This window comes from Cnephaeus nilssonii (assembly GCF_951640355.1).
Source record: "Cnephaeus nilssonii genome assembly, chromosome: X".
NCBI classification, from domain to species: Eukaryota; Metazoa; Chordata; class Mammalia; order Chiroptera; family Vespertilionidae; genus Cnephaeus; species Cnephaeus nilssonii.
Genome location: NC_137071.1, coordinates 13892840 through 13907719, shown reverse-complemented (window position 1 = coordinate 13907719; position 14880 = coordinate 13892840). Strand labels below are relative to the sequence as shown.

Here is a 14880-nt window from a genome sequence, read left to right as displayed (position 1 = left end):
ATTCCAGGATTTTCAACTTTTTTTTTCTGTGTCAGTTTTGGTACCCCAGAGGAACTCACAGCATGGAGGATCACTGTGGGAAACCTGTCAGTATTCCAGGTACTCCACCTTCACTAGATCTTTGGTGATAAGCTTCCTGGATCCCAATTGATGTAGTGTTTCCTCCCAGGGTACACTCACATGCCTCCACTCTAAAAACCCACAGGGCTCCTGTGCCTTGGGAAAATTTCAGGCTGTATCCTGCCAGTCCTTCCTCAGGCATACTGAGGTAACCATAGGGGCTGGCAGTGTTTGAGTTTGAGGAGTCTGTTATTTCACATTCAAGAGCATCATTCAACTGGTGGCAAGCCATGGGACCAAAAAGAATAAATAAAGGAGGCCTTCAGCTCATCATCCCAGTGCAGGTATTCACACTGTTGACTGTTCAGTGCTGGGTTTTCTGGCTGGTTTCTTTGGGGCCCACAATCTTCATTAAGCATACACATTTGGCTTCATATCTGGCCTGTGTCCCCACTCCTTTAGTTGAATAGTGGCTACATCTTCAAACTAAAGATTTCATCTCAACAAGACCAAGTAAAAATAAGTTTTGGGGGAGTTGAAGCTTACTAGCCCTGTCCTGGGTCTTTAAACGCCTAAAGCCAAAGCCGCTGTGGGGTCAGATGCATTGTCATCCCTTCTATTTAAGGGTGGATGTACCCTCTGCCCATGATTTGACACAGCACACTCATGTTCTAAGATTACTCCATGACCCTTGGGCCTGCCCCTCATATTAAGGCCAGGACCACTTCAAGGACCCTACAGGAATATGAGGATCTCCTGATCTGAACATACCTGTTCTAGGATTCTTGAGGCCGAGTAAGAAATTAGTTTATGGTGTACTCAATATTGAGGGTGTATGGTTACTTAGGACCTCATAGTATTCACCTTGGCATCTGGAAAACCTAGAACTCCTCCCACTACTGGCCTGAGGCCATACCTTGAACAGCAAGTCCCTCACCCTCTTTATGACACCATAGGAGGGTGTGATTGCATCATCACATCATGCCAACAATGCCAAGGTGTACCATGGCAGCAGCAAGGGCAGGGTCCTCTGGAGCCCACACAGTTCTGAAAACAATGGGTTGCTCACCTTGACTACTGAAAGATGCTAAGAACTTCCTTTCATTACTGAGCACCCTCCCCTCAGAACAAGGCCCTCACATCTCTGACACCCTCCTTACAGAATTCGTCTAAGGGCCTTACCTAAGGAATCTTAGGGATAATGGCTTGGGAAGTCTCTGTGTCCCCTCATGGACTTAGTGTCTATGTTCCCCAGAGCTGTAATTCATGGTTCTGCCCTTGTTTTCTGGCAGGGCCTAGATCCTCTTCCTGCGCTCACCTAGGTCTCACAGCTGCAGGCCAATGCCCTCCCCTCCTGAGGAGCCATGGAAGGAAAGGTCAGGGAATGCACATGAGGCTCTCCTGCCAGTGCCCATCCAGGGGTGACATCAGGATTCAGGATCCGTGGGGCCTGTCTGTTCAGGGTAAGGGTGTATCCTTAGTCCTCACTCAGGATCCTTCCCTTGACTCCTGGCAAGCCCCTGGAACTCCTCTTTCTTTCACCTTAACATCACCCATGTACACCAAAGCTCTCATGTCCCTGAGAACCGTGAAAATTAGTGAGGGGATGCTCAATGTGACAGCCATTATATGGCCTTTTGGGTCTGAGAGCAGACATAAGGCAATATCTCTGTGGCTCCCCTGTCCTCATCAGAATCCTCCTCTTGACTCCTGTCCGTCCTATGAAAAGCCTTTTTAGAAATGTCATACCCTTGAGAATTATTTTCTAGTGTCTCTATTGTAAACCGAGGATAGGATGGTTTTGTGCCAGGAGTGTTTTGGGATGGAGGTACTGCAGCCAAGCCAGGGAGCAGAGGACAAGTGATGTGCTGTCAGAGAAAACACACTGACCTTTTCTTCCTTTCACTAGCCAGACTTAGCCTCTTAGCTAAATTTGCTTCTAAGAGTTTTACTCTACAGGATAGAGGCTGAGCCAAATGACTTTGTGATCCCCTGTGCTTTAGTGGTTTACTGATATTTGCCTTGTAGATTTTGATATTATCACTGACTACCATCTTTTTCTTTCTTAATTCATATCTCACATATATTTTGGTCATTTTATTGCTTGTTCCTGGGGCTGTGTTTTTCAATTCAATATATTGAGTATGAAGTCCTGCTTTTTGACAGAAGTACATTTTGAAATCCAGAGAAGGAACATGAATTAAGTGGCATGTGGTATACCACAGACTTGAAGGATTGCAATAGGATGTGCTCTAGAGGAATTCAGAGCCATTCACAACTCCTGCTCGGTCAGTTTTAGCCTTGAAAGTGAGACTATTCCATGTTCTTTATCTGCAAAATGAGTCTGGTAGTCTTTCACACAGGACTGTGGCTATTCACTTGTGATGAATATAAACCTTCTGGAACAGTGTTAGGCAAATTTGGTGCTTTTAATGCATGGCAGTTATCACTAAGATTCTTTGACCCCAGATAATAACAACCTTTGCTCACAAAATTTAATTTCTATGCTCTATTACAGAACATGGAACTATATACAAGGTAGAAAACCACATCAGGCAAAATGTTGCTACCAAGTGGACCTAAGTAGAATTTCCCCTACAGAGCATTTGTTGTTTGATAAGAGTGTGGGGATATCTTCTCTAGCAAGATGCAAACCAAGGTTCATTAGCTCCAAGGACCAACAACTTGTCATGCAAACCAGCCTTAATTTTATGAATTTCATTGTCACCATAAATAGAGCCCACACTTACTTTTTGTCAGGTGAAAGTCAAATTCTCTACATGAAGTACCATTTTCATGGAGTGAGATCTGGCTCTCCCAGGCAATTAAAAGCGGGATTTTCCAGTGGTTCCTTGGCATCTCACTTGTAGCGATATCACACTTATTTCTAGAAACACTCTAGACATCCTTTGCTCAAAACACCTAGTTTGAGCAGTATGTTCTCCTGCCCTGGAGCAAGTGGATTGGACCCCTTCCAGTCTGGCCTCAGGTGAAGCTTTCTCTCAGCCTTTCCCACATCCCAAGGTAACCTTTCAGATCTGTTTTCCATTCCAGACTTAGTCTCACAAATCTAAGACCTATTACCTGAGGGTTTGGCCCCTACTTCAAAATTCCTCAACTTCATCCAGCATATCATGCAGCCCAACTGAAAATTACCTTCCCCCCACAACCTCAGGGACTGGAGATTTCCAAGGCCCAACATTGCCTTGATCACATGAAGGGCAATAAGGTGCTGTCTTCCACACCTCTTCTGTTACTTGTCATTTGCTTATTTCTTACATTGAATGACACGATTTGCCTTCTATGACTAATGCTGCTGATAAACTCTAATTTTATGGGCAGTGGCTATTAGGCTTCTTTTTCTTACCATCGCTAGTAATTTTAGACATTTCCAAAGAGCAGATGATCTATTAATGCTGGAGGGGGAAAGAAAAGACATGAGCAAGAATTCAAATTTATTAGGATTTATTTTCTCAAAAACTTTGAAGGAGATAAGCAAATCCAGGTATATGCTATTTAATTTTAAAAGAAAAGAACAAGGAGAATAAAGCACACTAAGAATTAATCAGCCTTTACTTTTGTTTCTCCATTTTGTTATCCCAAATATTTTCCTAAGCCCAGCAAAAATTCTATTCCTATGCCTGACACCATAGGAAAAAGAACATATTGGAGGCTTTTCAATCAGTTTGTAATAAACAAAACTCTTAATATTAAACTTCATCTTTAATAAATGTGACATCCATGACATTAATAAACTTAGATTCTGAAGCAAATAAACCTTTATTTAGAAGGAACAACTTTTGAAACTACACACAACCCTAAAAATTAGTCATCTGCAGAAGAAAAAGAAACCCAACCGCATAAACATTTTGTTCTCTCCAGAGCCCACTACTCTACTATTCAGAAGGTTGACTGCGCTCCTCAAACATAACCTGAAAAGGCTGCCTCATGTCTCCCTAGGTGTGGGAGCAGCTGCTGGACTTGGCCTGGGAAGGAGCCCTGTGCTTGGTAAAAGAGCCAACCATGGCTGCGGCTCTCAACCATGCTTTATCTTCCTCATCTCTCAAGGCCTCATCATACAGGATTGGGTAGGCAGTGGGGGCCTTGTTGAAGATTCTGGCCAGCACCTCCAGCACTTTCATCTTGCTGATATCAGTGTGGGCTCTTTGGCCCCACAGGAGCACGTAGCAGGGAGGATGACTGTCGGGAACCTGGCGGCACTCCAGGTACTTTTGCTGAACCAGATCCTTGGTGATGAATTGCCTGGGCTCCCCAAAGATGACATGCTTCTTCCCAGGCTGGACCCCAAACACATTCAGGAAATTCCAGATCTCCTCTTCAGTGGCGATGTTGCCATTCATGAAGATCACGCCCAGGATCACCATCACAATCGGGGTCTTGGGCAAGACCTCATCACTGCTCAGGTCTCCCTCAATCGGGAGGCCCAGCTTGTTGAAAAAGGCATAGGTGTGGTTCTTGGGATTGACTTCCTTGAACTCAAGGCCAAAGACCAGCTCCATGCGCTCAGAGGCTCTCCTGAGGATCTCCGAGAAGTGCTCCTTGTACTTCCTCTTGACAAACTTCAGCAGTGCGTTCTGAGTGATGGGCTCCTTCCTTTTCAGCTTCAAAAGCAGGAACTGCATCACCTTGCTCACCTCCCTGCTTAGAGGATCTTTGCGAGCCTGCAGAGCTGAAGCTGCTGCCTGGGAGGCATTTGCACTTTCCTCAGCTTGGATCTTGGCAATGGCATCAAATATAGGGCAAGCCACACATGCCTCAGGAGAGCTAGTGGCTGTGGCTCCCTGCGGCTCCTGGGATGGATTAGGTGCAGGGGAGCTTGAGGGAGAATCATCATTGGGAGGAGAGGAGGGGGGTTCTTCAACCTCCCCTGCTGTGGCCTGAGCACCCTTGAGACTCTGAGTCTCATTCAGGGGCTGTTGGCGTTTCTCTCTTCTGAGCTTACTCTTCTTTCCCCGAGGCATGAGGACACTGGTCAGGGACCGCGGGCACCCTTGTAGTAGGAGAGGAGGTGATGCTGGCACCTGGAGGAGGGAGAGTGAGATGGCATGTGCACTCTCAGCAGGGACATTGCACCTGGGCTTTTACCCAGGCCATGTATGGTAAGTCTGAGGGCAGTGCCCCAGGAACCCATAGGGCTCCTGTTCTGCCCAGTCTCTGCCCTAAGACCCTGCAGAGGAAGTTAGAGTGTGCCTTAGTGAGAGGCACCAAATCCTACCTGGGTGTTCCCTAGGTGACTACGGGGCTGGTGGGGGGTATACAGGACCCTGGGTTTGAGGAGTGCTCTCATTTCCCATTCAAGATCATTAAGTTAATTGCTGGCAAGACCTTGGCCCCTACTACCTGCTCTTGCTCTGAAGGTGACACTCAAACCTCCATGCAACAAGTTTGTGTTGAGATGCTGCTTCTGGCAGGGGGCACCCAAAACTGACATCTCTATGAGACTTCTCTGTGCTGCATTTTTAGGTTCCTCAGTCCTCCTCCAGACACCTCACCTGGTATCCAAATAGTGCCTCAGAGCCCCACTTTCTGCCGTTATCTTCACCTTCATCACCTGTTCAGGATGGGTCATTTCTCAGTGCATTGTAGTTTTTCCGCTGGGCACTGGAAGAGTTAGGGTCCTCTGGGTCTATGCTTGTGGCTTACCTTACACTGAGGTCAATGGGTACCCGGGAGCCAGAGGAGGAACTGAGTTTGACATGGTCTAGCTGCATTTGCCTGTCTTCTCCCAAATGGAGGATGCACCAATCAAATGGAGGCCCCCTTATAAGAGGTAACCCCAGGATCTCACATCAATCCTGTTTGCCCCCTAGAGGTGTATCTAGCATGACTCCCTCTACTGTGTTGTGAAAGTGCTTTTCAGGTGAAAGCCTTCCACTGCCTAACCCCTGAGCAGGAATTAAGTGGCACTTCTGCTGACAAATGCCAGGGCCTATTTGAATGGCAGTATTTAGGGATTCTGAGGTGCCTGCATGTTATGGGGTCCCTGGTCGCAACAGTGGTTATGAGACTTCCCATGACATAGACATTTTACCTCTGCCAGATCCTGCCACCAAGGCACCGACCTACCTCACTCTCCCTGGGTCTTCCCAGGACCTGGATATTCCCCTTCTGCAGCCCTTCCCACCAAGTCCCCCACCTCCCTCACTCTCCCTGAGTCTTCCCAGGACCTGGACATCCTCCTTCTCCAAGCCCCGTCCAACATGGCCCCCGCCTACCTAACTCTCCATGACACTTACTAGGACCTGGACATCCTCCCCCTGCCAGCCCCTCCCACCAAGGCCCCACCTCCCTCAGTCTCCCTGAGTCTTCCCAGGACCTGGACATCCTCCTTCTCCAAGCCCCTCCCACCAAGGCCCCACCTCCCTCACTCTCCCTGAGTCTTCCCAGGACCTGGACATCCTCCTTCTCCCAGCCCCGTCCAGCATGGTCCCTGCCTACCTAACTCTCCATGACACTTACTAGGACCTGGACATCCTCCTTCTATCAGCCCCTCCCACCAAGGCCCCTACCTTGCCCACTCTCCCTCAGTCTTCCCAGGAACTGGACAACCTCCTTCTACCAGGCCCTTCCACCAAGGCTCCCACCTCCCTCACTCTCCATGAGTCTTCCTAGGACCAAGAAATCATCATTCTTCTAGCCCCTCCCACCAAGGATCCCACCTGCTGACTCTACCTGAGTCTTCCCAGGACCTGGACATTTCCCCCCTTCCAGCCCCTAACAGTAAGGCTCCCACCATATTTACTCTCCCTGAGTCTTCCAGGGACTGGACATACTCCATCTGACAGCCAATCCCACCAAGGCCACGAACTCCCTCACTCTCCCTGAGTCTTCCCAGGACCTGGACATCCTCCTTCTATCAGCCCCTCCCACCAAGGCCCCTACCTTGCCCACTCTCCCTCAGTCTTCCCAGGAACTGGACAACCTCCTTCTACCAGCCCCTCCCACCAAGGCCCCACCTCCCTCACACTCTCTGAGTCTTCCCAGGACCTGGACATCCTCCCTTTCCCAGGCCGTCCCACCAAGGCCACCACCTCCCTCAGTCTAATGCAGTCTTCCCAGGACCTGGACACCCTCCCCCTGCCAGCCCATCCTACCAAGTCCCCCACCTCCCTCACTCTCCCTGAGTCCTCTTAGGACCAGGACATCCTCCCTCTGTGAGCCCCTCCCACCAAGGCCCCCACCACCCTCACTCTCCCTGAGTCATCTTAGGATCAGGAAATCCTCCCTCTGCCAGGCCCTCCCACCAAGGCCCCACCTCCCTCACACTCCCTGACTCTTCCCAGGAACTGGATATCCTCCCTCTGCCAGCCCCTCCCACCAAGAAAAACACCTCCTTCACATTCCTAGAGTCTTCACAGGACATGGATTTCCTCTTTGTGCTGACCTGAAGCCAGCCCCTATCACCAAGGACCCCACCTACCTGACTCTCACTGAGTATTCCCAGCACCTGGACATCCTCCTTCTGCCAGCTTCTCCTCCAAAGACATACACCTGCCTCACTTACCCTGAATCTTCCGAGGACCTGGACATCCTCCCTCTGCCAGCCCCTCCCACCAAGGCACCCAAGTCCCTCACTCTCCCTAAGTCTTCCCAGGACCTGGGCATCCTCCTCCTGCCAGGCCCTCCCACCAAGGCCCCACCTCCCTCACTCTCCCTGAGTCTACCTAGGACCTGGATATCCTCCCTCTCTAAGCCCTTCCCAACAAGGCCCTACCTCCCTCACTCTCCCTTAGTCTTCCCAGGACCTGGACATCCTCTCTCTGCCAGCCCCTCCCACCAAGGCCCCCACCTCCCTCACTCTCCCTGAGTCTTCCCAGGACCTGGACATCCAACCCCTGCCAGCCCCTCCCACCAAGGTCCCCACTTCCCTCACTCTCCCTGAGTCTTCCCAGGACCTGGACATCCTCCCTCTCTAAGCCCTTCCACCAAGGCCCCCACCTCCCTCACTCTCCCTGAGTCTTCCCAGGACCTGGATATCCTCCCTCTCTAAGCCCTTCCCAACAAGGCCCTACCTCCCTCACTCTCCCTTAGTCTTCCCAGGACCTGGACATCCTCTCTCTGCCAGCCCCTCCCACCAAGGCCCCCACCTCCCTCACTCTCCCTGAGTCTTCCCAGGACCTGGACATCCTCCCCCTGCCAGCCCCTACCACCAAGGCCCCCACCTCCCTCACTCTCCCTGAGTCTTCTCAGGACCTGGACATCCTCCCTCTGCCAGCCCCTCCCACCAAGGCCCCCACCTCCCTCACTCTCCCTGAGTTTTCCCAGGAACTGGACATCCTCCCCCTGCCAGCCCCTCCCACCAAGGTCCCCACTTCCCTCACTCTCCCTGAGTCTTCCCAGGACCTGGACATCCTCCCTCTCTAAGCCCTTCCACCAAGGCCCCCACCTCCCTCACTCTCCCTGAGTCTTCCCAGGACCTGGATATCCTCCCTCTCTAAGCCCTTCCCAACAAGGCCCTACCTCCCTCACTCTCCCTTAGTCTTCCCAGGACCTGGACATCCTCTCTCTGCCAGCCCCTCCCACCAAGGCCCCCACCTCCCTCACTCTCCCTGAGTCTTCCCAGGACCTGGACATCCTCCCTCTCTAAGCCCTTCCACCAAGGTCCCACCTCCCTCACTCTTCCTGAGTCTTCCCAGGACCTGGACATCCTCCCTCTGCCAGCCCCTCCCACCAAGACCCCCACCTCCCTCTCTCTCCCAGAGTCTTCGAAAGACCTGGAAATCCTCCCTCTCCCAACCCCTCCCACCAAGGCACCCACCTCCCTCACTCTCTCTGAGTCTTCCCAGGACCTGGACCCCTCCCCCTGCCAGCCCCTACCACTAAGGCCCCACCTCCCTCACTCTCCCTGAGTTTTCCCAGGACCTGGACCCCTCCCCCTGCCAGCCCCTCCCACCAAGGCCCCACCTCCCTCCCTCTCCCTGAGTCTTCCCAGGACCTAGACATCCTCCCTCTCCCAGCCCCTCCCACCAAGCAAACACCTCCCTCACTCTCCCTGAGCCTTCCCAGGACCTGGAAATCCTCTCTCTGCCAGCCCCTCCCACCAAGGCCCCCACCTCCCTCACTCTCCCTGAGTCTTCCCAGGACCTAGACATCCTCCCCCTGCCAGCCCCTCCCACCAAGGCTCCACCTCCCTCACTCTCCCTGAGTCTTCCTAGGACCTGGACATCCTCCCCCTGCCAGCCCCTCCCACCAAGGCCCCACCTCCCTCACTCTCCCTGAGTCTTCCCAGGACCTGGACATCCTCCCCCTGCCAGCCCCTCCCACCAAGGGCCCCACCTCCCTCACTCTCCCTGAGTCTTCCCAGGACCTGGACATCCTCCCCCTGCCAGCCCCTCCCACCAAGGGCCCCACCTCCCTCACTCTCCCTGAGTCTTCCCAGAACCTGGACATCCTCTATCTGACAGCCCCTCCAAGCAAGGCCCCACCTCCCTAACTCACCCTGAGTCTTCCCAGGACCTTGACATCCTCCCTGCCAGCCCCTCAAACCAAGGCCCGACCTCCCTCACTCTCCCTGAGTCTTACCAGGACCTTGACATCCTCCCCTGCCAGTCCCTCCCGCCAAGGCCCCCACTTCCCTCACTCTCCCTGAGTCTTCCCAGGACCTGGACATCCTCCTTCTGCCAGCCCCTCCCACCATGACCTCACCTCCCTAACTCTCCCTAAGTCTTCCCAGGATCTGGACATCCTCCCTCTCTAAGCCCTTCCCACAAAGGCCCCACATCCCTCATTCTCCCTGAGTCCTCCCAGGACTTGGACATCCTCCCCCTGGCACCCCTTCCCACCAAGGCCCCCAACTCCTTCACTCTCCCTGAGTCTTCCCAGGACCTGGACATCCTCCCCTTACCAGCCCCTCCCACCAAGGCCCCCACCTCCCTCACTCTCTCTGAGACTTCCCAGGACATGTACATCCTCCCTCTTACAGCCCCTCCCACCAAGGCCCACCTCCCTCACTCTCCCTGAGTCTTACCAGGACCCGGACCCCTCCCCCGGCCAGCCCCTCCCACCAAGGCCCCCACCTCCCTCACTCTCCCTGATTCTTACCAGGACCTGGACCCCTCCCCCTGCCAGCCCCACCCACCAAGGCCCTCACCTCCCTCAATCTCCCTGAGTTTTCCCAGGACCTGCACATCCTCCCCCTGCCAGCCCCTCCCACCAAGGGCCCCACCTCCCTCACTTTCCCTGAGTCTTCCTAGGACCTGGACATCCTCCCCCTCCCAGTCCCTCCCATCAAGGCCCCCACCTCCCTCACTCTCCCTGAGTCTTCCCAGGACCTGGACATCCTCACTCTGCCAGCCCCCCCAAACAAGGCCCCCACCTCCCTCACTCTCCCTGAGTCTTCCCAGGATCTGGACATCCTCCCTCTGCCAGCCCCTCCCACCAAGGCCCCAACCTCCCTCTCTCTCCCTGAGTCTTCCTAGGACCTGGACATCCTCCCTCTCTAAGCCTTTCCACCAAGGCCCCCACCTCCCTCACTCTCCCTGAGTCTTCCCAGGACCTGGACATCCTCCCTCTGCCAGCCCCTCCCACCAAGACCCCCACCTCCCTCTCTCTCCCTGAGTCTTACCAAGACCTGGAAATCCTCCCTCTCCCAACCCCTCCCACCAAGGCTCCACCTCCCTCACTCTCCCTGAGTCTTCCCAGGACCTGGACCCCTCCCCCTGCCAGCCCCTCCCACCAAGGCCCCACCTCCCTCACTCTCCCTGAGTCTTGCCAGGACCTGGACATCCTCCCTCTGCCAGCCCCTGCCACCAAGGCTCCACCTCCCTCACTCTCCCTGAGTCTTCCCAGGACCTGGACATCCTCCCTCTGCCAGCCCCTCCCACCAAGGCTCCACCTCCCTCACTCTCCCTGAGTCTTCCCAGGACCTGGACATCCTCCCTCTGCCAGCCCCTCCCACCAAGGCCCCAACCTCCCTCTCTCTCCCTGAGTCTTCCTAGGACCTGGACATCCTCCCTCTCTAAGCCTTTCCACCAAGGCCCCCACCTCCCTCACTCTCCCTGAGTCTTCCCAGGACCTGGACATCCTCCCTCTGCCAGCCCCTCCCACCAAGACCCCCACCTCCCTCTCTCTCCCTGAGTCTTACCAAGACCTGGAAATCCTCCCTCTCCCAACCCCTCCCACCAAGGCTCCACCTCCCTCACTCTCCCTGAGTCTTCCCAGGACCTGGACCCCTCCCCCTGCCAGCCCCTCCCACCAAGGCCCCACCTCCCTCACTCTCCCTGAGTCTTGCCAGGACCTGGACATCCTCCCTCTGCCAGCCCCTGCCACCAAGGCTCCACCTCCCTCACTCTCCCTGAGTCTTCCCAGGACCTGGACATCCTCCCTCTGCCAGCCCCTCCCACCAAGGCCCCACCTCCCTCACTCTCCCTGAGTCTTCCCAGGACCTGGACATCCTCCCTCTGCTGACCTGCTGCCAGCCCCTCTCACCAAGGCCCACACTTATCAGACTTTCCTGGGTCACAGGGACTCTGAAGTGTTTAGAGCTGCATGGATCCTCCTAGGCCCAGCCAGGACCAGGGCTGTGGGAGGCCTCAGTCTGGGGTGTTCTCTCTCCCCAGAGGATCCCCCATTTCCCTGTCCAGAGTCTGGGATATCTATCAACTGGACCCAAGCCAGAGTCCAGCAACGGGCCTTCATTTGCTGAGACCCCGCCCGCGGGAAGCCAGGGCCTTAGGGCTGGAGGCCATGCTGGGGTCTCCGGGGCCGAGGGCTGGGTCAGTGGTTCAGCCCTTGGTGGCCCCCTCCTTTCAGGGACAAGGGACTGGAGTTGCTGGGGAAGCTTCCCCCGACCGCACTCAGCACCCCTCGCACCTTGCCACTGACAGGACTGGGTCTGTTCCCTCTGCTCGGCCTGGACAGCAGTCCTTAGAAGGGCCTCGTCCTGGACGGGCTTGATGGCAGTTAGGTCGGCACTTCCGGTCAGCGGGGGAGGGGGCAGGGGGTGGGGGCTCCGGAAGGGGCCGCGTTCTCCAGACCCACGTGGTCCTTGCCTGGGCCGTGTGCAGGTGCAAGGCCTTCCCCGGGGGCTCTCCTCCATCATCTGTCCTCAGAACCAGGCTCCCGGTTCCCTCAGATCCCCAAGAGGACGTCTTTGGGGCCTGAGCTCAGCAGCCAGGCCTGGGGCCTCCCGGACTGACTGCTGGGTGCTCCCCACTGTCCTCTCTTGATGTCGTCCCTTGACTCCTGGTCAGTGCTGGGCTTCCTCCCCTCTGCTCACCTGCGGCCAGCCCCTCACATCAATGTCCTCAGCTCCCTGGGACTGCTGATGTGTTGCAGGTTCCTCTCTTAGGGCCACTCCTGCCTGAGGCCGCCCAGACAAGGCTGCAGGGCAGGAGAATCCAGTGGGTTCCTGGCTCCTGGGGTAGACAACCTGCTCCCTTTCTGACCTTAGAGCCCTGCTTTCCTGACCACGTTCCTCTAGCACCCAGTGGGGAAGGGGGTGCTCCTTCGTTGAGAGCTCAGCCTGGGACCTCTCTGGCATGACATCATTGTCATTGCCCACATTTTCTAAAATGCATGATGTGCGATTACTGTGCTACTTGCTATTCTCCTTGAATCTGTGCTGATGGTCTATTAAGATGCTCATTAAAAGCCCAGTCCTCATCCACTGACAACATTTCAGGTGGATATAGCACAGCCTGCCTGGACTCAGACTGGCAGGACCATCCCAAATGTTGGTCCTCATAGTACCCCTGGTCGGTCCTGGCTTATGGGCTCTGGGTTGCTGCCTCAAGTTCCTCCTGTGAAGCACTAGAAAGGCTTCCTCCCTGGGTATCCTGGAAGAATCAAAGGTTGAACCTCAAAATCTTCCTCCAGTCAATCCCCTCTATCTGCCTTTATTGCTACCTACAGACCAGTCGACCAGTCTCAACCTCCATTCTGTCTCCCCACCTGCCTGCACACACATTCTAGCTCAACACTGAGCTAGGGTTCCCCAGCAGTTTGTCATATTTGTTGTTGCTTTCCTCCTATCATCAATATCATTTTTGTTATTCCTTCTATAATTTTTTCCAGGGATGGTATGGGGTATGGGAAACAGCAGCCTGAGCTTGGTTGTCACCTTTGCAGTTATAGGTTAGGAATTAAGTCTGTAAATATATTCAGGAGAATTAACATATTTACAATATTCTCTTTCCCTTCATTACACATGTTTTTCTGCTCTGAGATATCTTTTTCATAAGCTTACCAGTAAGGTTTTACAGTTGCTCTAATAAAGACTTGTACATTTCTGCTTGGTCTTCTCTTAGATATGTTTCATATAATATTGCTGTGAATGGTATATTTTACATTACATGTTATTTGTTACCAATTTGGTTTGACCAGCATCCTGATTCTGCTTAATGATTTTTCATAAATCAATTTTCCAAAGTTCCTTACAATGTGCATTTTTGCACCAATTTCTCTGTACTTTTTAATTAGGAGATCATAGTTTTTCCATTATTTTCTCTTTCTATGCACTATTCTTACTTCTTAGTTACTTTGGTGTTTGTACTCTTTTATGATACCTGTGTACCATCTATGTATTTTTTATGATTGAGTTCTAAACTGTGTATTAAATGCCAAGTATCTCTGTCCTCCTATGAACTCTATTGGTTATGCTCATGATTCACATTGTAGAGCTTGCAAAATGGAAATTCTGTCATAATGCAACCTTGCTAAAAGATATGAACTGGTGTGCATTTTTGCCAACGACTTTTTCTTTACTCCTACACATTGTCACATGATTTTACATATTATTTTGGCAAATGGATTGATTTGTAGTTCACAGTATTTTCTAATGTTTATTTACTATGTTGGAAATACTATGAATTTATGTATGATATTGGTGTCTATTTGATGTTGGCCTACGTGTAGTTTTATTGAGGTATACTCATCTGGTCTTTGTATGCAGAGTGGTAGCTTGGTACAATGTTTGAATAACTCCCAATTTTTTGTATGGTTTAAATGAATTTATATGAGATGGTAATTCATTTTTCATTTGCCACTTCGTGTTGACAAGTACCTAAACCTGGCTGGTCTTGCAGTATTTTTATATAGCCTTGAGTTAGATTGTAGTTTCTGTTTTTGACCTTTTAATTGGAGATTTCTAATTTTCTGTGGACCTATGTAACCATTTATTTTTTGCCTATAATGCTCCATTTGAATCTTCATATAATAGGCATGACATTTAAATAAAATCCTCTTATTGCAGATATTCTCAAACATATACCATAGTACAGGGAATAGAATAATTAACCCAGTTGCCTGGCATACATCTACAACAATCTTCCACTTTTATAGGAAGAATCTTGTTCATATTGAGGTTAGGTATTTGTTTGATTATTGGCAAGCACACTCTAGAGGTAACAATATGCACTTCCATTAGGAGACATATGATGTCTGTTTTCTCCCTTGTGGTGATGTGGATGATCATCTTTATCCATAAACCTACTAGGGCCTGTTAGTTCTATAATTATAAAACTCCTTTGAGTGTATTACCTGAAATTGTCCTTTAGGTATAACTTTGTCCTTGTGCACCTTTCATTATCTTGAGATATTGGTAGCACTACTTTGCTTATTCCATGTATGTTTGCAATAGTTATAAATTTGTTATATAAATCCTTTCAAAGTACTAGCTTTCAGTAGTTGTAGGCTGTGCTGTCTTCTAATTCAATGTTTTACGTTTATCTTTATTTTCTCCTACCTTCTACTTTTTTGTGTTTAATATGCTATTCTTATGCTAGCTTCTTGAATAGCTTTGATGTTTTAAACATTTTTCTAATAAATTGACTTAATATAATTACTATCCCTGGGATGTTT

General features: G+C 51.7%; 1 protein-coding gene across 1 annotated transcript; it reads right to left on the bottom strand.

Annotated features, from left to right (window-relative positions):
• Nucleotides 1-4016: 4016 nt before the first annotated feature.
• Nucleotides 4017-5042, bottom strand: LOC307096103 (melanoma-associated antigen B1-like; the record flags this gene model as incomplete). Its single annotated transcript, XM_079765663.1, has 1 exon — nucleotides 4017-5042. The coding sequence occupies one exon, from the start codon at nucleotides 5040-5042 to the stop codon at nucleotides 4017-4019; it is 1026 nt and encodes a 341-aa protein (XP_079621789.1).
• Nucleotides 5043-14880: the final 9838 nt, after the last annotated feature.